The sequence below is a fragment of the Malaclemys terrapin genome, chromosome 1 (genome assembly GCF_027887155.1).
Source record: "Malaclemys terrapin pileata isolate rMalTer1 chromosome 1, rMalTer1.hap1, whole genome shotgun sequence".
In the NCBI taxonomy this organism is placed as follows: Eukaryota; Metazoa; Chordata; order Testudines; family Emydidae; genus Malaclemys; species Malaclemys terrapin.
Genome location: NC_071505.1, coordinates 316,739,577 through 316,762,522, shown reverse-complemented (window position 1 = coordinate 316,762,522; position 22,946 = coordinate 316,739,577). Strand labels below are relative to the sequence as shown.

The 22,946-nt window shown below is 40.8% G+C and overlaps 1 protein-coding gene across 1 annotated transcript in view; it reads right to left on the bottom strand.

The window, feature by feature from the left end:
- The window catches only part of CWF19L2 (CWF19 like cell cycle control factor 2), a 174,895-nt gene that overhangs the window by 68,402 nt on the left and 83,547 nt on the right, over nt 1–22,946 (bottom strand). Inside the window, exons 11-12 of the mRNA XM_054015545.1 lie at nt 12,799–12,924; nt 11,357–11,494 (exon numbers count right to left, since the gene is read on the bottom strand). Of these exons, the coding sequence (XP_053871520.1) occupies nt 11,357–11,494; nt 12,799–12,924 (264 nt within the window). The remainder of the gene's footprint in view (nt 1–11,356; nt 11,495–12,798; nt 12,925–22,946) is intronic.

Sequence of the window (22,946 nt, the reverse complement as noted above, 5' to 3'; positions counted from 1 at the left end):
TCACTCCTGCATGCCTGAGCAATATTTTTATACTCCTCCCTGGTCATTTGTACCATCTTCCACTTCTTGTAAGCTTCTTTTTTGTGTTTAAGATCAGCAAGGATTTCACTGTTAAGCCAAGCCATTTGTTACTGGATTGGTGAAATCTAATTATTGAACACACCACCGGTTTGGAGTGTCTGCTCTGTTTTCTGCTCGGAGGTAGGCACTCACGGTCGTGAGCCACTCTATACAGCATGACATACCTAAAATAGATTTTCCATACATCACAGTGTGATGATTTTAAAGTTTGCTGTCTTAAAATAGCAAAGGTAGAATTTTTTTTTCACACCTTTAGAAATGATGAGTTGGGGGTTACTTTAAAAAGGCTTTATATCAAGATGTTCAGGGAATATAAGAACGGTTAATAGACATTGATGGACCTATCCTCCATGAAATTATCTAGTTCTTTTTTTACTCTAGTTACATTTATGGCCTTCACAACATCCCCTAGCAATGAGTTCCACAGTCTGACCATGTAACAACAGTGTGTTGTGTGAAGAAATACTTCTTTGTGATTGTTTCAAACCTGCTGCCTATTAATTTATTTCGGTGACACCCTGATTCTTGTGTTATGTGAAGTGGTGGATAACTCTTCCTTATTCACTTACTCCACATGATTTTATAGACCTCTATCATATACCTACTTAGTTGTCTCCTTTCCAAACTGAACAGTCCCAGTCTTATTAATCTCTCAGCATATGGAAGCTGTTCCATACCCTTAAATCATTTTGTTGCCCTTTTCTGTACCTTTCCCATTTCTAATGCATCTTTTTTGAAATGGGATGACCAGAACTGAACGCAATATTCAAGGTGTGGGAGTATCATGAATAGTGGCATTATGATATTTACTGTCTTATTGTTGGGGCTCCGTGTCTGTCATGGAGGTCGCGGAAGTCATGAATTCCGTGACTTTCCACGACCTCTGTGACTTCTTCAAGGGCCAGTGTGGCTGACCCCAGGGCCGCCCATGCAGCTGGCTCCAGGGCCAGCTGCTCAGGTGACCTCCAGGGACAGCCACACCAGCAGTCGCGGTCCTTGGCCCCGGAAGCGGTTCCCGGTTGGCCGGCCAGAGCAGCCACGGTCCTTGGCCCCGGGCAGTGGTTCCCGGATGGCTAAAGCAGCCGCAATCATGGGCTGCGGTCCCCAGCAGGCCGATCAGAGCAGCTGCTATCTGCGGCCCCAAGCAGCGGTCCCCGGCTGGCCTGCCAGAACAGCCACAGTCCACTGGCCTAGGCAGCAGTCCCCTGGCAACCAGCTGGAGCAGCCATGGTCCGCTCACCCAGGCAGCAGTCTTCGGGCAGCCGGCCGTAGCAGCCGTGGTCCATGGCCCCTGGCAGCTGGTGCCGCTGGCCCTGGGCACCACCCCAATAGCGGCCTCCCCGGCACCTCTTCCCCCACCCCCAAGATTAATCACAGGTATTTTAAATATAAGTCATGGACAGGTCACGGGCTGTGAATTTTTGTTTATTGCCACTGGATGATCGAGGTGCTGAAGGAACTCAAATGTGAAATTGCAGAACTACTAACTGGTATGTAACCTATCATTTAAACCAGCTTCTGTACCAGATGACTGGAGGATACCCAATGTAACACCGATTTTTTAAAAAGACTCCAGAGGCAATCCTGGCTATTACAGGCCAGTAAACCTAACTTCAGTATCAGGCAAACTGGTTGATTTAATTGAGCTTCTGTACCAGATGACTGGAGGATAGCTAATATGATGCCAATTTTTTAAAAAGGCTCCAGAGGCCAGTAAGCCTAACTTCAGTACCAGGCAAACTGGTTGAAACTATAGTAAAGAATATAATTATCAGACACATAGATGAACATAATTTGTTGGGAAAGAGTCAACATGATTTTTGTAGAGGGAAATCATGCCTCACTGATCTACTAGAATTCTTTGAGGGGGTCAAGAAGTATGTGGACAAGGGTGATCCAGAAGATATAGTGGACACAGATTTTCAGAAAGTCTTTGACAAGGTCCCTCACAAAAGGCTCTTGAGCAAAGTAAACTGTAATGGGATAAGAAGGAAGGTCCACTCATGGATCACTAACTGGTTAAAAGATACGAAACAAAGGGTAGGAACAAATGGTCAATATTCAGAATGGAGAAAGGTAAATAGTGGTGCCCCCCATAGGTCTGTACTGGGACCAGTACTGTTCAACATACTCATAAATGATTTGGAAAAAGGGGTACACAGTGAGATGGCAACATTTGCAGATGATACAAAACTACTCAAGATAGTTAAGTCCAAAGCAGACTGCGAAGGGTTACAAAGGGATCTCACAAAACTGGGTGACTGGGCAACAAAATGGCAGATGAAATTCAAAGTTCATCAATGCAAAATAAAGAATATTGGAAAACATAATCCCAACTATACATACAAAATGAGATGGGGTGTAAATTAGATGTTAATAATTAAGAAACAGATCTTGGCGTTGTCCTGGATAGTTCTTTGAAAACATCCACTCAATGTGCAGTGGCAGTCAAAAAAGCTAACAGAATGTTGGGAATCATTAGGAAAGGGATAGATAAAAGACAGAAAATATCATATTGCCTCTATATAAATCCATGGTATGCCCACATCTTGAATGCTGTGTGCAGATGTGGTCACCCCATCTCAAAAAATATATATTGGAATTGGAAAAGGTACAGAAAAGGGCAGCAAAAATGATTAGGAGTATGGAACAGCTTCCATAAGAGGAGAGATTAATAAGACTGAGACTTTTCAGCTCGGAAAAGAGACAACTAAGGGGGGGATATGATAGAGGTCTATAAAACCGTGATTGGTGTGAAGAAGGTAAATAAGGAGGTGTTATTTACTCCTCATAACACGAGAACTAGGGGTCACCAAATAAAATTAATAAGCAGCAGGTTTAAAACAAACAAAAGTAAGTATTTCTTCACACAACGCATAGTCAATCTATGGAACTCTTTGCCAGAGGATGTTGTGAAGGCCAAGACTATAATAGGGTTCAAAAAAGAAGTAGATAAGTTCATGAAGGATAGGTCTATCAATGGCTAATAGCCAGGACGGGCAGGGGTGCAAAACCATGCTTTGAAGTGTCCCTAGCCTCCATTGCCAGAAACTGGGAATGGCAACAGGGGGTGGATCACTTGATGAGTACTTGTTCTGTTCATTTCCTCTGAAGCACCTGGCATTAGCCATTGTCAGAAGACAGGATATTAAGCTACATGGACCAATGCTCCGACCCAGTATAGCCGTTCTTATGAGTATGCTTAACACAGTGGGCTATCTAGAAAGGAGACAGCATAACCAAACACATTGATTTGGCAGATTCTTTCTGACAGGTAGTGTAGCTAAGCACAATGAGACTTGGGCTCTATTCACAGAATATGTAATCTCTCTCCCTGGGATATAAGGGTTTGCTCAATAAATAGGAAGTGGTAGGCAAGCTTAATATAGGAACTGCTACTGTACCCCCGGTATGTGTGTGGGTATATTATATAATGCCTGTGTATTATACATTACGCATATTTTAACATTATCTTGGCTGCAAGGGACAATTTATTTTATACCAATAGCCATGCCTAAGGAATAATGACAGACACTCGACAGCAGCACTTCAGCCTTATAAGATGAATGAAACTACTCAGAAGAGTTTAAGGGATTTTTTCCTCCCTTCTAGGCAGGATATCATTTTTAGACTTTCAGCAATTTCCTTCTACTCCTCTTCTTGAGAATGACGGATTCCTTTTAGTGGATATATTTTCCATTTCTCTCTCAAATGAAAGCACAAAAGAGAAAGTAATTCTTAAGTGTCAATTTTGTGCAGTTTATTATTAACTAAAACTGACAACAGGGGGTTTAGCTGCTAAATTTAAAATTCTACAGGACGAAAAGAAATGCACTCTGCTGCATCCATTTACAATTGCTATCTTTGCTTTCTAAAGATTCACCTACAGAGCTCCCACACTGCAACACAAGATGTTCTAAAAGGACTATATCATCTTTATTTTTAACTTTTTATTCATGTTTCAAGCTATGCAAAGTACACAAAGACTGCAGCACTCTGTACATCCACAAGCACATCCAAACTTTCAGACTGTTCCCAAAGCTCATACACTAGCACTGTTATTGAAATAGCTGTGAACTGGAAGGCATTCTACAAAATGGCATGCAAATTTAAAGGCACTTTAATGTCAGTTCCTTAATATCCAAACTCAGGTACACTCCTCCCTGTTCCTTAAGCGACAATATAAATTAGGTGTCACCTACATTTTGGGCAACTGAGAGCCAGACTCAATTTGTATAATATGAAGCGCAGAATACAGCTTCATCTTTAAACGAGGTATAGCCAATGGAAAGTATAAGTCCCTAGTGTACAATGTTCTATCACATTGAAACACTTCTCTTTTTCTACAAGACCTCGCAAAGAGCAATCTGTAGGTTTCAAGAGAGTCACCCTGCTAACAGGCTCATGATGTAAGGCATGTTTGCTTAGTAGTATAAAAGAGAGAGCAGCCAGGTTTGAGACAAAGTCTATTGAAGTCAATGGGAGTCTATTTATATCAATAGAGTTTGGATCATACCCTCACGGAAGAAATGTAGGAAGATGATTAAAAGAGAGGAGACGCAGTAAGTCCAGATTTTTACAGTATCATATAACCATAGAAGTGTAGGACTGGAAGGAACCTCGAGAGGTCATCTAGTCCAGTCCCCTGCACTCATAGCAGGACTAAATTATTACCTAGACCATCCCTGACAGATGTTCGTCTAACCTACCCTTAAAAATCTTCAACCACAACCTCCCTAGGCATATAGCTTATGTGTATACCTTACTAGAAAGTTTAATGCCAAAAATGTTAAAGTAAAACACACTCCAACCATTGGCATAGTTTGACTTCTATATTTGCAGGGACAGAGGCAAGGCATGGAGGGAGAGCTCACAGGGTCACATTCTCCCCAGAGGCAACGTGTGTAGGGGGCATGTGGGATAACATGCTCACCCAGAAGTGACAGTGGGGGGCTGACAGGGCCATGAGATGCTCCCCGAGGCACTTGTTTGCCACTGCCCTGGCACTCCCGGCTCTGCGGCTGCTCCTGAGGAGCCAGGGCAGCAGTGAGGGAGCGCCTTGGGGAGCATCTCATGGCAGCCGGCCTCCGCGGGCGGAGGCCAGCTCTAGGGGGCATCTCTGGCAAGCGCCGGGCTCCTTGGGGGAAAGGCAAGAGCACATTAGGGGCGCAGCTCGGAGCTGTGCTGCCCACCCCGTCTGGAGAGTGCCTGGGCATGAAGAAGCGATCCAGCTCAGGTTTCACAGCGTGAAGAGCTAGAGACCCGAGCGGGCCGGGTGACTCCCACCAGCTTCCAGTCTGCCAGCTTCTGGCAGGAGGCAACAGTTTTCAAACTGTGGGGAGCATCCCCCTACGGGAGCAGGCCATGCAGTTTGAAAACCTATGTGCTAAATGGAAGGCAGAAATCTGGTGAGGCATGGAACCCCACATCCCCTTTCCCCCCCATGCACTGTCTCTGGTTTGGGGAGGCAATGCCCCCCATACTCCCTCCAATTTCCACCCCTGACTCCAATGTTTCCTTTCAGATCCCAAGATACATCTTTATACAAGGTGGAAAATTCTGAGAGGCCTGGTGGTAAATGGAAGAACACAGAAGTCTCATATTCTTAAGCATACAAAATGGAATAACCTATTTTCACAGATTTGGAGTATAATCAGTGGGTTTTTTAACGTAACATAATCCTGTCACCGGAAGTGGAAATAAATATTTTCTTTTGTTTTTCTTTTTTACATATACTTTGTTTTTTAAATGTCAGTCTTCCAAAATGCAGGAAATTACATATACTATTTCAAATTTTAACAGAAAAAGAATTGGAAATTATGGTTTCTTTAGATTGAAAACCAATCAAGTCTCTTTCCTGATAAATCTAAATGCCAACTTGCATGGAATGGAGTGTTCCTGTAACTCACATCACAATGATGAAGACTTCAGCAGGGATTCCATCAGGTCCAGATACCTTATTGTTCTTCATTTATTTGATGGCTTTCTGTACCTCGAGGAATGTTGGAGGGGTCTGAAGTCATCCTTGATAGGATATTGCGGAATTAAGTCAAAGATGCTTTCGTCAACACTGAAGTCACGATTCAAGTGGTCTTCGAAGTATTTCTTTCATCGTGCATTGATTGATTTGTTGTCCCTGAGGAGATTGGCTCCATCTCTGGACCTAAGAGGTGGTTAGCCCTTTGGTACTGGGCCCGTAGAGGGCTTTGGTGGCATTGAAGAACCTGTGCATGTCATGGGTGTCGCCGAGTTGTTGGCTCTCCTTTGCTTTATCCTCCCACCATTTGTTCTTCATTTCGCTTTTCTGCTTTGAACTGATGCCATTCAGCCAAGCACAGAAGGCCTTATGCTTACGGATCCATTCTTGGATTTCCTGATCATTCTCATCAAACCAGTCTTGGTGGTTCCTAGCTGAGAAGCCCAGTGTTCCTTCACATACAGCATGGATGACCAATCTGAGTGCTTTCCAATGATCTTCAGGGTTCTCCATCTCGGTTTTGGTATTCATCAGTTTCTTTGTAAGGCACTGCTGGAAAAGGTCATGTTTAGTTGGGGCCTTAAGACTCTCGAGGTTGATCTTCTGTCTGGCTGATTTCTTCCACATTTTTCATTTTGGTGCAAGTTTGATGGAAATGATGAAACGGATAAGGCAATGGTCAGTCCAACAATCATCTGCACCAGTTACTACTTTGGTGATGTAAACATCTTCACGATCATGAGCATGGACAAACAGATGTCAGTGCTTAGATTGTGGGTGTTCCTTTCTCTCCCCCCCAAAAGTAGACAGAGAAGAACTGGCTCACCAGCTTCACGCTTTAATCCTCAAGATTTGGAATTCAGAAGAAATCCCAGCTGATCTTAGGGATGCCATAATCATGACCATCTTCAAGAAAGGAGACAAATCGGACTGTGAAAACTATCGAGGAATTGCCCTGTTGTTCACCTCCAGAAAGATTCTTGCCAGAATTCTGCTCAATCGGCTGCTCCCCTTGGCTGAAGAAACCCTCCGAGAACTGCAATGTGGATTCAGACCATCTTGGGGTACCATTAACATGATCTTCACTGCCCACCAACTTCAAGAATAGTGTGAGTAACATCAACCTCTGTATATGGCCTTCATCAACCTCACAAAAACATTCAACTCCATCAATCATGAGGCTCTGTGGAGAATGCTCCTTAAATTCACCAAAATTTGTTGCCATCCTCCAACTCCTCCACGACAACATGTCTGTAACGGTCGTCAGCAATGGATCTGAAACAGATCCCTTCCTAGTCAAGACAGGAATCAATCAAGGTTGTCTCATCACTCCAACCTTTTCTCCATCCTCCTTGCTGTCGTCATCCTCCTCATTGCTGACAAGCTCCTCTCCAGAGTTGACATCCAATACAGAATGGTTGGCAAGCTCTTCAACCTCAATCGCCTCTGATCCAAGATAAAGACTATTACTAAATCATTCATTGAACTCCAGCATGTGGATGACTCTTACATATATAAGTAGTCCCATGAACATTAAAATGAGCTACTCACACAAAGTTAAGAACTTTAGTATCTGTTATGTTGGGAATAAATATGGATTTAGGAATTAATTTTAGGCATCGAGGTTTTTAAATTTTGGCCAGCAGTTATAAGTACTCTATAAAAGAAATTCCACTACCAGCTGACAAATACATTGACTGAAATCAGGATAAAAACATACACTAAAAAAATCTATGGGTCAGAGATAAGATTGTTGTGTTATGATGAAATATGCAGTTATTTAGACTGTGTTTAGTACAGCAGGTGGGAAATGGAGAGTTTATGATGTCCTTAACTCTTCATTTGCTTACTTTTGTATGCTGGTATTTTGTAAATGATGCAATATGTAACTACACTTAATTAGCAAACTTAAATAGCGTTTGAAACCAAGTTTTTTGTTTTTTTCCCATTGACTTAACTGCAAGCAGAATCTGGTCTTTATCTTTTGAGTGTGCTGGTCGGAGACCAGAAGCAAAATGTTTGTCAGAAGTCATGATAAAACACATCTGGATGAGAAGACTCGTTTTCTAATGTTTTGATAATCTCTAGAAAAAGACTTCCTGGCAGCTGGTCTTTCCTTATTCTTTCCTTCAGGCAGATGTTATTGCTTTTTAGATTTTTCCAACTGCTCACAAATCTTTTCCAAGTCTTGCCTGAAGGACTCCTCAAAGAAAGGACTTTAGAGTTACATTAGAGGGTGTTGCACTTCCCTGCCAGATAAATGACAAACATCTTGTGTATGTTGCTGCCCAGTTCCATACTTGCAAGGCTTTCCAACACAAAGACTCCCTAATCCCACCCTCCTAACTCATGTACAAATCAGTGGTCTAACCATCCAGAATCAAAACCACCCTTTGAGAACCAGGTCTCTGAAAGCCTACAGAACACCCAGGCCCATGCTTAATGATAGAACCTCTGTGAAGAGTAAGCATCCTGAACGTGATATCCCTGTGTGAGCTCTCCATGCCAGGCAGAAATCGTCCTTAGTTTGGAATCGGATAGGTTTTATTCTGCAACACAAACAGCCTATGAGGTGCAAACTCTTTGAATGGAGTCCAACATCCAATTGCAGTGCATAAGTCTCTGGTTGCTCTCTGATTACTGAGCCCTCAGGATCCACTAAGATTATCTAAGGTTGGAGGTGTGCTCGACATCTATGACATGGTCCCTGTTGGAACATGAAAGCAAAGCAATTTTTCTTTTTCCTTCTTGGACTCTTGTGCAAGAAAAGCAGGCTTTCAGGTAAGTTTCATGTCCAGCAGGGTTCTCCATTTGTCTTGCAGAGGAAAAACTGGCATCTGGGATAGTTTACCATGAATCTTAGTGATTCTAGCACCCTGATGAATAGAATAGAGAGATATTCTTATCCTTGAGGAAGTGGTAGCCATCATCCAATTAGAGGAACAAATGGTTCTTAAGTAGCCCTCTCAACTAATGCTCAGCATTTAACAAGCTCACACCTCACAGACACCAGACCAAACATTGATTTGGTTGTGCTATTCCTCTATCAGAAATCTGAGATATATCCAGTGGATGTTCTGTATTTCCAGTGTGCATATAAGTGCCCACTAGGTCCAGAGCACATAACTAGTCCATCCTCAAGTACAGGTAGAATTGCTGCCTGACACATAATCAGAACTTTTCTCTGACAACCAAGTGATTGAAGCGTCTGAGTTCCAGTCCTCCCCAATATTTTCTGTATCAGGAAGTACGTGAAATAAAACCTCTTCTGTCACTTGCCAAATGGTAAGGATTAAATCCCATTTTTGCCAAAAAGGTCTGGATTTCTTGCAGGTCCTCTTCCTGATACTGTTGTACTCAAGGTCATTCTCAAATTCTTACAAATTTTACAACCATATTTGAAAATTATGAAGATAGATGCCTAAGGAATCATCAGTAACAGAAGTCCCATATTCTTCCTCTTACAGGCAGATCTTTGGACTTCGATAGGCAGGCTGGATATGTGCTATTGAGCCTTTCAAAAACATGAAGCTTTTGTTGCATTTAGCTCTGTTGCCAAGGTCCCTCAGTCCTCTGCTGATACTGAGACTTTTAAATCTTATTTATCTTTCTCTGCTTCAATGGCCTTTCATGGCAATTTATTTCATGCAGCATATTCATTATGTTTTACATGAAATATTACCAAACTGATGGACTTGTCGTTTATTATTTTTTAAAAAATAAATTGTTAGAGTTCTGCATCACTGACCCATCAAAAGAACTTTTTTCTATTAACACTTGTCAAAGTTATGAAGACTTCTCTTAGGTTAACCCAGCCCTATTCACGACAGAGGATAAATTTAACTTTCTTAACCTAGCCTAACAGGGACTTAGATTCTTGAGGTATGGTATTATCCCATCTGAAGGTTAAGTAGTACCTCCTACATGAACAGCACCACTTCTTTAGTTTTATGTTCTCTTCATTTGTTAGTAAACCAAGTGTGTGTGTTTTATAATTGCTGTGCACTGAACTCATGGTTTTAAAGGTATTTCCACAATGGCTCTCAAATGGAACTAAACTTCCTGATCAGTATGCTAGACAATCAGTTTAGCACATATATCCAAGTTGGCTCCTTGATCCCATACTAATTATTTTACAGGTGTCTTCACTGAATTGCACTGGTCAGAATTTCATCAGTATCTTAGACTTGATATTATGGTCACTAAAAACTAGATGCTCTTTAATTTCTGCCTTATTTACTACACCAGGCTCATTTCCCACTATTAGCTCCATGCACCATTACTTTTTTCCACTACTGTTTTCTCACCAATATCTTGTAGCTAAAAGTCTACATGGGGGGAGGGGGGGAGAGAGGAACCACACACATACTGGCCATTATATAATCCTACTTTATCTGCAAAAATATTTCTTTGTTTAATCTTATCATCCTGTTCTAATGGTCTTTATCATCAGTCAATGCCCCCCATTTCTTTTTGTTTTTAAAAAAACCCTTAGCTTCAGTTAAAAAGGTCGCTGTTGCTGTGTCGGCATAACACCATCATTTTGCTGGCAATAGTCTGAAACTCATATTTCCATCCCACTTCCTTTACCTATCCCTTCTGAAAGTGATATTTGTAAACTCTACTAGGAATTTAACATCCTAATCAATGATTTAGCTTAACCAAGCTTTGCCTACTGCACCACAGGACTCCAATTCATGGAAGTCACAGAATCCTATCTCATCAGTTTGAGCGTTATCCTGATTTTGTTCCTCATGAAAAGATAGGTCTCCTTCTCTACTCACTGTACTTGACGAAGAAGTAAAACACACTTAAATGCATTTGCATCTATAAGAAAGATTACACTAATATATACCTACCCCAGTAGACATCTGGAACACGGTACTAAAATATATTTAAAGCACTAAGGAAGGTGGCATACAATATTTGAGATGTTAATGCATAACATCCTTTATATGTGCAAATGTATTTCTAAAAGAAATCTTTTACAAGCTAAAACAACCACCATTCAGGACATGTGTACATGCCAAAATAAAATTTCATTTGAGTTATCAGGGTGCAAAGAAATCATCTTTACGAAATTCTTAATAAGTGAAAAAAACTAATTCTTTCAAACGGCTGAACTAATTTTTACCCAGCTTTCAAAAAACAAAACAAAACAATCCACATCCAGGCTAATAACAAGAATAGGAAGATTAATCCCAAACAGTGATTTTTTTAAAGAAATTTGAAAATAAGGGTTTACAATGGAAATGCTATTTCAGTCCTAAGTACAAATTCATTCACACTATGCCTTACCTTTGATGCCATTCGCATGAATAGCGAGTTTTGATCCTCTGCTGTTCTCATCTTTTCATTTTTGACCAAATCCTTCAGGCTCAGATCATCATCATCCTGAAAGTATCTGACCCTTTCTTTATCTATGTGAGTAGCACCCTGAAAATGGAAAGATTGAAAATGACTATTAATCTGGACTTCACTGGGACCAGGATTTCACTAAAAGGATTTCAAGAGTTCAAGTGTTTAAGAAATGAACCATGGAAGTTAACTGAAAAAGCAAACAGTACATGAGAATGGGATGTTCCAAAGATATTCATAACTCAGATCAGTTTTTGAACTCCCAGGGAACTTTATGACCTGTGCCAGAAACAACAGTGGTCTCATGGAGAATTCATGCAAAGCTGATGTCTCTGTTGTGTGATGTCGCCATAGCTGGTGAAGCTCCATCCTAGTTCATATTAGATGTTTGTCCACAGCATCCTGATTTATACAATTGGTGGTATCTCTTCAGGAAAGGCTCAGGACTGCACACTGTAGGTGGATACTGACATAAGTGGTGATGGTGTTTTTCCAAAATGGATAACAATTCTTTCACCACACTCGTTTGTCAAGTTGATCTGTCTTACTAGCCAAGGAATTACTTAATAGAGACGTGAATCCCCTGCTGCTCTCAGAAGCTCAAAACCCAAACTTAGAATCCTTCTGTGGATATTGAATGGGCTTTTACTAAAATGTCCCAGCCTGCAAGAATTAATTTTAAAAGTTATAGACATTTTTTTAAAAAGTAAAATGGAACTGAGTAGGAAACAGGACCCTTCATTGCAATGAAATGACATAGACTAATAAATAGACACTGAGCCAGTATAATCATTTAACATTTACAATATAATAGCACCCAGAGTGAGCTAGACATTGTACAGTGCTATAAGTAGACATGGCCGCTTCCCCAAAATGTACATAGGCCAATATTTTGCTCTACTGAAGAGGATGAAGATCCCCCTATTCATATGTCTTTTTCATTATTTAGTGTTTTGCTTCACATAACTACAAAATAGAACAATTAGCTTTTAGGACCTAGACAAGTTATCATCAAGGTATTTGGCTTGGTGTGAAAAGATGCTCTACTAATCTTTTTGATTTAATATATATATTTACATGATTTATAAATAGTGTATTTTATTTGGCTAAGATATATTAATACCTTGAAAAGATTTAAAACATTTGGTTAGGTTTATATTTAAATAAATTCCCCATGAAAACTCTAAGGGGCAACACCACAACTTTAAAACAAAGCTATTTTTCACCATCTAGTTCATGTCACTATACTGAAAATTAACTTGTTTTCCCAGCTACCTACCTACTCTTTCGATAAATACATACACCAGTTATGCCCTCATAATAGTACATTTACAAAGCAGTCTAAGAATTACATTCTAATAAAGATGTTATATAAAGTGTACCATCTGTCTCTTTCGTCTTCCTCCTTTCGGCTCCAGTGGTTCTGCCATTGTGTTCACAGGCCATGCTCTTCCAGATTGATCTGTTCTGACAAGGATCACTTCATGGTCTTCTTGCAAGCTTGTAGCCTATGTCAGGTTTTAAAATAGGTTTTTAAAAATATGGTATAGGAATGGTAAAACAAAGCAAAAACATGGCAAGAGCAAATAAACTACTAAAATTCCGAAGCCTTAAGCATGTAACAGCTATTACTACTTGCTTAAAAATAATTTTGGAATAATACATAGTACATAGTTCCTCTATCCTATACTCAAACAGGAATAAAGAATGACAAAATACTAGGTCAGTGAAAAGAAGTGTTTTTCTCACAGAATCCAATGTAAAAAAAAACCCTATTAAAAAGACTAGAGATGTAACCGTGATACCAGTTATCCAGAAAAACGATGATCTTAGTACTTTAACAGTCTATCAAACTAAATACAAAAACAGTAACAAAATACGTGTTCGCTAAAAGCCATCTTAAAAATTGTAAGATTCAGTAGCACATGGGCTGTTCCTGATGCTGCTGTGCCTTACTCACAGCTTATACAGTTTTACACACTTCATTAGATCAAAAGGATTTCAATTCCATTGTGTTAATGTTACAAGCCAAAATAAAAATGCACTAAAGATCATTACCATCTGACAGATGCTTGGTTACACAGCCAATTTTTCTTTACAGTTATGTTTGTCAGTAAAGATCTGTGGCTTTCTCCACAATATGAGGCTTGGAATTATTTAAATCTTGGCTATGTGATCTACAGCATTCATAAGAAATGCAACCCAGCCCAACACAGACTTTTTTTTGTTTATCTAGGCCAATCGATGTTGTAAGGAAGCTACAGGGGCAGGAAAAATCATGACTGAATCATCAGGTAGTTTATGGGCTGAATATTATGGTGATAGGAACTGGTATGAAACCCTAAGATAGGTATCAAGATTTAAATTGCAGTTGGGATAGCAGAAGGATTCCATTCCCCCACCCTCATGAAAAAAGATGTGATTCTATGGTTGGTTTATTCTTCTGCATAGCTTTCGGAATCACAAGCAGCATGGCTTCCAAACCCCACCCAGCCATGCTTGGAAGTACAGCCTCCTTCTTAGGTTGTTGATGGCAGAGGGATTTCATTTCATGCCATACCAACATTAAAACTCAGATTGTCATCATCCATGAAGTGGACTTCTAGAACAAAGTGCAGGAATTTGCAGCTTTTTTAGGCAACTATAGCAGTTTACCATACCAAAGTTCCCATGAAAGTCAAGGCCAAATCTCCTAACATACATCGAGCAGGACTTTATCCCAAGACTTCAGCTACATCAACTACTTCCAGTCATCTACCATTCAACTATGCAGGTCACAATATGCGTGAGTGAGTGAGTGGGAGGCAGTTTCCAAAGGAGTCACTGAAACACACTTTTCTCTGGGAGACAATAGAGAGCAACTGAGAACTCATGAACAGAATTTAGTGAGTGGTACACAATGCTGAAAATGAGAAGATCCAAGTCTCTCTCAGATCATTAGTCATATTCCTGTGGGTGCTTCTGTTATTTTTGCAATTCACCTCTCCCACCCCTCAAACTGTGGTTCTATTCTGAAAAAGCAACTTTGTAAAAATGTCACTATAAAAATAGGGGGCAAGGTAGGTGAGGTAATATCTTAAGTTGGTCCAATAAAAGATGTTACTTCACCCACCCTGTCTCTCTAATATCCTGGAACCAACAAAGCTACAACATTGCAAACTAAAAAAAAAAAAAAGGCACATTTATGTTGTCACGATGGATTTTCAATTCATATCAAATTTGCTTAATTTACCCCCCAAAAATTCAAACCGTCAGCCTTGCAAAATTATTGTGGAGTTTGACCCTCAAGTTATGTACTTTCTGGTTTGTGTATCACCAAAAAATAAGAATTTTCTGGGAAATACTGGACAACTTAGCCTTACAACAATGCTTTATATTGCAGATTAATTTACTGTTTTTAAAGTAATTTTATATTGGTTTAGATAATTTTAGACACAAAGTAGCCTTCAAGCAGAACAAGATCTTGTATTAGCTGCATAGATCCTAAAATAATGTTAAAATTGACAGTATTGTGGTAAAATCCCCTGCACTGCTTTGAAATCTGAAGCTTGGGGTTTTGCTTTGTTTTTAATCATCAAACATCAGTAAGAAATCCTGAGTTTTGAGCAAAATGAACAGTCTATGTCCTGATATTTTGTAGTTCAACAAAGCTCGAGACTGATTATATTTTTTAAGTGAGATACACTTATATGGATGCACAATCTTACCAGCTATTTCATTATCATCACCACCCGACAAAACATGGAGAAAACAACATTACACAATACTGGGAAAGCAATGGCATGATGTATTTATTTTTCTCCTGACATACATCAAATATCCTTATAAGTAATACAAATGTTTATGGATTAGGACAGTCACTAACTGCTGTGCATGGCTATGCAACAAAATATCTGCTTCTTTAATTTGCTATACATCTGTTATTTAAACGAAAATGAAGACTAAAGGAACCCCTCTTTTACTTTAGTTTTCTCCAATAGTATCCGTGATAAAACTATTTTATAATAATTAATACCGTTAAATCCTTGTGTCCCAAGACACATGCCAATATATTACAGAACTCGAAACTAGTTTGGGCTTTCCCAATTTTTTCCACTTTCTTTTGACGCATTGGGGAAAAGAGGAAACCAGGCTAGATTGACTATTGGTCTGAAATGGTATGGCAATCTGTGTTACAACTTTGAAATGAGGCTAAAAAATGTGAAGTAAGGAATACTGAATATCTATTGTGTGTGCTGCCTCTAATCTCTGCTGCAGTGACATGGAAAGTCTATATTTTAATGGTAGAAAGATCTCATTTTGCAATATTATATCACAGCAGCATTGCTAAAATCTATTTCACTAAAAAACTGAACATTTTTCATTTACATTTGTGAGTTAATCTAGTATTTAAAAAACAGAGATTCAGAGCAGTGGCTGGATTCCAAACAGATATAGGCTGTAAAAACCTTCCACATTCACCTGAATAGATATGACCATCTTGATACCCTAGATTCAAATGATATTCGGATTCAGAGGATGGGAGGTCCTGACATTGGATTAATCAAACATCTGAATTCAAATGTTTAACTATTTATACCAAAGCCCTCCCATGACGATCCCACTAACCCAAAAAAACTTTTCCTTTTGGCTTTAGGGTGTAGGGAGATGTTTACCTAAGGACTTTCTCTTTATCTAAGAACTTCTCTCACACACTCTTGCCAACACACCGCAAAAAAAATGTGCGAAGAGTATAAATTTGTATTCAGGTAATATTTTAAATGAAATATCCCAATATTAAGGTAACAGTTGGACTTTCGAATCCCAATACCCTGGACCCCATCTTCCTACACGTCTCACTCCCCTATTGCTCAAATTAAAAACTCAGGAAGTTTCTCCTTGCATTTGACGTCTTTGGAGCAAAGAAAAGGTAGTGATGCTCCTTTGTCTGGCAGGAGCTCCCCCTCTGTCTGGCAGGAGCTCCCCCTCTCTCCAGTACTTCAGGGGGTGCCAGGCTGCTCCAACCACACACCCAGTAACCAACTTCCGGAGACTGCTTTGTGTGGCCACACAAGATGATCTCCCCCTCCAGAATTAGCTATAGGTCTTCAAGGGGTCGTGAAGGCAGCCTCCCCCCCTATCAGAACAACATGAGCTGGAAATGGTCTTGACCCACCACTGCTGGTGGCAGCATCAAATACCCAGGATTCAAAGAAATGGTTCTTTATAAGCTGCTAGGGAAACCTCAGAGTGGTCCCTACCTATGTCTCTACTGCTAAGTCGTCCAACTCCAGCCTCAGTGAAAAAGGAATTGGAGGCGAGAGCAATGCTGAGGGTTGGATTAAAGTTTTGTGGGGTGGATGGGGTGGTGGGAGAAGGAAAGAAACTAGGCTCCCACCCAACACCGGGCTGAGGCAGAGAATGCCTTAGTATATTTTGGAGTAATGAGTAGAGGAAGCCCCTACCTTTTATGGTCTACCCAGGAAGTCCCTATAAAGGATGCTAGCTGTGGCAGCTACACCCCTTCTGTAGTTACCTTAGGGTGGCAAAAGAGGGATGGGCAATGCTGCTGAGAACTGGCTGAATGCTGGTCCCTGCAGAGGAGAGATTTACATCTGCAGAGATCGCTCTTGAGTCAAAAATTGCCAGACTGTAGGGATGGGCAAACAGAGAGCTATACTCCCACTGGTCCTTGCCATTTTGAAGCACATATACAATCATTGACATGGCTTAGGCCATAGTGAGAGAGATCTGTAACTTCAACACCACTGGCAGTGCTGGTTGTCCTTTATTGGAAGTATGGGGTGATGACTGCCAACGACACTAGTCTTCAATTCATGTTTGGTGAAAGGTCAGTAACTAGTAAGATCACTATTATCTATGATATTACAGATGAGGTCCCTCAATTTTCTTATACATCAGGAACCACATCGGATAGTACAGTAGGTCCCTTATTATACTAGATGTCTCCAGGCAGGTACTCTGCTCAGAATAAGCCAAGGGAGCACTGGTGAAGTAGTGTGGCCATGCTGTTTGCATCTCCCCTTAAAGGAAAGAGGCCTCCCGTCCCAAAATGGGCTTTGGAAGTGTGTGTCCATCTTACAGGAGTGTCTTGGATGTTGAAAATGGCTGTCAAAAGGGTCTTTTCCAGAAACCCTCAACTGAAGTTTAAACTGATTTGGCTGCTTATATAGACAGTACCACTGGAGAGTGATGGACTCCTTGCTCCCCCGATCTACACAAGCTGCCAAACCTTTTTCAACCCCAGAAGAGAGGCTAAAATAGATCCATTGCCAGCATGCATCTTTGCTTCTTTTTTCCCATCCTTTCCTCTAAGTACATTCAGGCTGTACATGTTTTCAACTATTTGGTAGAGAGCTGGAATTATTCTCAGAGAATGTATTTTACTTAACTTTCTGAAAGGTATAAGGGCAGATACAGTATTAGCTTCTTGCTTACTAACTGGGAAAAAAGAAACTCAACATAAGTTAATTGATTAAATTAGACCTACTAAGGCAGACATCACTAAATTGGGTATTAAGACAGACATTGTCAAATTATATAAACAGCTTTATTAATCTCAATCTGAGGCTATTTTCAGTCAAATAATTGATGTGTCTGCATTACATCTGCTGTCCCTGCCTCGTAATGAGACACTGTCGCTATAAGCTCCAATAAAGTCTGAAAATCTCTAGTTATAAAAGCATGCTGACTCCAATGGCTTAATTATATTTTTTTCAAGGAAACTGACACAGGAACATAGAAGTTATGGATTAAAAAAAACGTAGGTCCACCTCCCTTCCTCTATTATACTATAAAGTCCCATTATCCTCCCATTCTGCAGAGTAAACAAGTATATCTGAGATGCTGGCTTGGCTCCAATAGGAATTAATCTCTTTTTTAAAAAATCCGTATATCTTTAGTTTGAGAAGCATATTCTTTTACTGCATAGCTCTCACTATCTAAATCAGCCCTGCAGCCATCTTCTGGGCAATTTCCAACTCTTGGATATCCTCCTAAAGTTGGTGATCAACTCAGCACTTTACAGGCCTGATTCTATAAAGGGCTGAGCCCCTATTATGAGGAAGAGAGCACCATTACTATCGTCAGAGCACTCAACACCCCACAGGATCAGCAACTAAGTAGGAATTTGCAAAAGGTGCGGTAGAGTAGAAACATGAACTCATTCGTGTTTGTAACTCATTCCTGAGAGTTTGTCACAGAAGTCATGGACTCCGTGACTTTCTGTGACCTCTGTGACTTTTGCAACAGCTGGTGCACCTGGCTCTGGGGCAGTCTGGGCCACCACTCCCGCGCCCGCCCAGTAGAGTTTGGGTGTGGGAGGGGGCAGGAGTTTCGGGCACGGGATAGGGTGAGGCGGACTCTGGGCAGCACTTATCTGGGGGGCTCCCTGGAAGTGGAGACATTGCCCTCGTTCAGTTCCTAGGCGGAGGCGTGGCCAGGCAGTTCCGCCCACTGCCTCTGCCTGCAGGCACTGCCTCTGCAGCTCCCATTGGCCATGGTTCCTGGCCAATGGGAGCTGCGAAGCTGGTGCTCTGGGTAGAGGCAGCCCACAGAGCTGCCTGGCCATGCCTCTGCCTAGGAACTGAGCGAGGGAGATGTCACCGCTTCTGGGGAGCCCCCCAGGTAAGTACCGCCCAGAGCCTGCCTCACCCCGTTCTATGCCTCAACCCCCTACCCCCTCCAACACCCAAACTCTGCTGCTGCTGGTGTGGGAGGTGCAGAGCCAGATAGGGAGCCTGCCGACCCCACCAAGACCCCCCCTCCCCATCACTAGCAGGGGCCCTGGGCTAAACATCGTCACCCGCCTCCTCACCCCCAACACCTGGGTTGCCCTCTCCCAGCACCCGCGACGCCCCCAGGTAGCCCCCCGCCCAAGTTTTAGTCCGGTTTATATAGTAAAAGTCATGGACTGGTCACGGGCTGTGAATTTTTGTTTACTGTCCGTGACTTTTACTAAAATACCCATGACTAAAATGTAGCCTTACTTATTCCCATTTCATGCAGCCCTTTGCTTTCTTATTTGTAGCTGCAGCTGCACTACACCTCCAGCTTTCTGTCACTGCCATTGCAACGAAATACAACCAAAAAACTCTTTACTGATTTAAATAATAGCATTTCAGAGTTAAATTAATTAGCAATCAACTAAATTAATGAGGGGGAGAGAAATTAAGAGATACAAAGTAGAAAAAATATTGTATGCTTTGAAATGAAACTTGAAATAAGATAATCAATGAGACAGACTGGTACAGGAATGGCGTTCCCGATGTAGCAGCTGCAGACACCAATCTTGCACCAAGAGTAGCAAGAGCAGGGTCTCAAACTGGGGGTTGTGACCCCTCAAGGGGTCACGAGGTTATTACGTGGGGGCTCACAAGCTGTCAGCCTCCACCCCTAAACCCCGCTTTGCCACCAACATTTATAATAGTATTAAATATAAAAAAATATTTTTTAATTTATAAGGCGGGGGGCGGGGTCGCACTCATAGGCTTGCTGTGTGAAAGGGGTCACCAATACAAAAGTTTGAGAACCACTGAGCAAGAGCATATGGAGGGGCAAACAAGAGTTTGCTGCTACATGAGTATAGGGAATGAGGAATAAAGTAGAAAAAAGTAAGTTCAGTGAAAAAAGGAGGACTATGTCCCTGGCTGGATTTTAAAACAAGGAAGGCAGTTCTGTTCTGCATCCTGAAAAGAACAAATCACCAGTGAGGTTGCTGCAGAGGATGGAGAAGGTGGTTATGTTTGTGTAAAAGCAGGCAGCAAAATTCTACATGTTCTGAAGTTTAAGGAGCTGGGATTTAGGGAGGCTACAGAGCTGCCAAGAGAGAGAGAGGAGATGAAGGAATGATGATGATTTCAGTAGCTGGGGGAAGAGGAGAAGTTCAGAGTTATGGATGAAATCATGGTTATGGATGAATGGAGGCATATGGAAGGTCTGAATTGGGGGGGGGGGGGGAGGGGGGGAGAAAGCAGAAAAAACAGTGTCTTAGAAAATGCTACTCTTGCCCAAGAGAAGCATCTCTCAGATATCTTGCTGAAACAACTTGAGACAAACTTTACTTGGTAGAAGGCAGGCAAACAGGGTACATATATACTCCATCATTCCCTACTTTCTTCTAACTGTATTTTACATGTAGCATGCATGAAGATGACCATATAAGAACAAATCAATCTAAGCTAAGAAAGAGATGCATGCAAGAACTGGAAATAAGAAAAATGTGAAGAATGGTAAGAAAAGCAAAGATGAAGAAAAACTACACATGCATTACACAACATAAAAAATTCATCATTAAGGCCCTAATCCTACAGAGACTTAAGTACGTTTAACTTAACACATGAATAAGTCTTTCCAAAATCAGGGCCAAAGAAGAAATAAGAGGTCATCAAAGGTGGCAGCAGAGCCTCTAAGAGATTGAAAGGTTAATTTATTAACAAAAATGTGGATGTTGTCAGGATTTGGCCAATTATTTTTGAACAATCTCATACAGGGAGTAAGGGGCATGTGAGATGGTGGTGGGGTGGAAGAAGTGTAAATGTGGTGGGGGCAGGGACAAGAAGGGAGAGAATGTGTGTGAATGTGATGGGGGAGTGCTGCATAGACTTGGAATTGGGATGCATGCAGTTAATAGGAGATTTCATAATAGTGCCTTTAAAAAGCCTGCCCCTTTCTCCATTCTCTCTCCCTTTGCCCACTGTAGGGACTGTGGAGGTTACTGCTGCACTGGGTCACTATTCCAGTGTTGTTCCCACAGCGGGAGATGATGGGAATGAGGATCAGTCTCCAATGTGGATTAAAACCCCTCTCATCGCTACACTGATGGGCTGGAAGAAAGACAGAAATTTTCTAGGGGGGGCAGTTGCATCCTTTCCTCTCCCTGATCTCTAGGTTGTATCTTACAATAGGATTCCATATACAAATGACCACAACGTATTACTACTCAGCAAGATGGCTATCAACAGCAATAGACTTCAAATCTCAACTCTAAATAAGTCTGTATGTTAAATACATTTTTAGTTTATATAGTAGGTGGTGAGTCTCTTCTCAAACGATAGTGCTAAATAAAATAAAATTGATACCACCTGTGACTTGCCTTGTTGCAATATACCATACTTATCCGAAGACATCAGAACTCTAATACTGCTTTGTCCACTTTTACAGTACACGGTTTTTGTGATTTACTTACTTCAACTTGTAATATTTTCAAAAGTACCCAAACTGGTGCCTTTGCCAAAAAATTAAAAACACAATCAAATCAAAAGTGAAGCCAACAGCTGCTCCTCAACCCCAAGCCAAAAAACTAACCAACCACAACTAAATCAGTTCTAACTAAAACACATTTCTCTCCCACAAACGTCATCACTTATCACTCCATTCTCTCCCCCAGAGGAATAGGCCTTGCAGTATGGCTGAAGCTTTAAAAAAAAAAAAAAAAATCCAGGGAGCCTGAAATACAAGGGGACCAGTGGGCTCCAAAATGGCAGACCCTCATGATGGTTTCAATTCACCTGTTTTTTCTCATTCCTATATCTGATGCAACAACACAATATGGAAGAAAAACCTTGTGTCTTGGAATGAATTCCTTCTATTTAAAAAAACAAAATCTATTTTTAAAAGGGTTCCCTGCCCAATCATATGTATTAGTCTTCTCTGTTATTGCACATGACAATCACAATTGCTGGCAAGCAAGCTAGTTTCTGCCCTTGGGAGGGTCAATTATCTGACTTCAAATATCTCACATTTGGTGGACTGTTAGCACAACTTTATAACAACATTTCACTAGAGATCTAAAAAGAATACAATGCAAGAAACAGCAAACAGGATTAAAAGTGATGTTTTGGCCACAAGACCTTTTCCAAGCTAAAGGAAGGAAGCAGAACAAAAATGTGTCTTTAAACAGTCATTTGCTTACTCAGTTTTGATTGGTTTCAGAGTATGCCAGAGGAATTTTGAAAACCCTACTACTCCTAGTTACATCAGCCTTGGTTCTATATTACATAATTTACTTCCATCCCTGGTGCTCACACATTTAATTTATGGACTTATGCCTCTTCCCCAACTCGTTACTGTTGGGTCAAGTTACATTTATTTAGCTCTTTTAATCTTACCTCAGAATTAACCCTTCCTACTTCCTGATCATTTTTGTCATCCACCTTCTTTGAATTCCTTCCAAATTCCTATATTTTTCTGGTAATAAGGAGACCAGAATTAAACACAATATTGTAGATGTGTCCATACAAGAGCTATATAAAAAGGGACTCCTTGTTCCATTACATAATGGCTTCTGTTCATGGAGCTTTAACCTATTTTGAAGCATTATCACATTGCAAACTCATGTCTAATTTGCTAAATAACATCTACCAACACCCCTAGGTGTCTTCAAAATTAATGCTTTACAGGTTATTCCCTCCAAATTAATCTATGTTTTGGTTTATTTTGCCCCATATATATCTCCATTAAAAAAAGGTGAGCTATTGCGGTTTTACTAATTTTAATCAAGTAATATTAGCCAGTAATATTCTGGTAACTG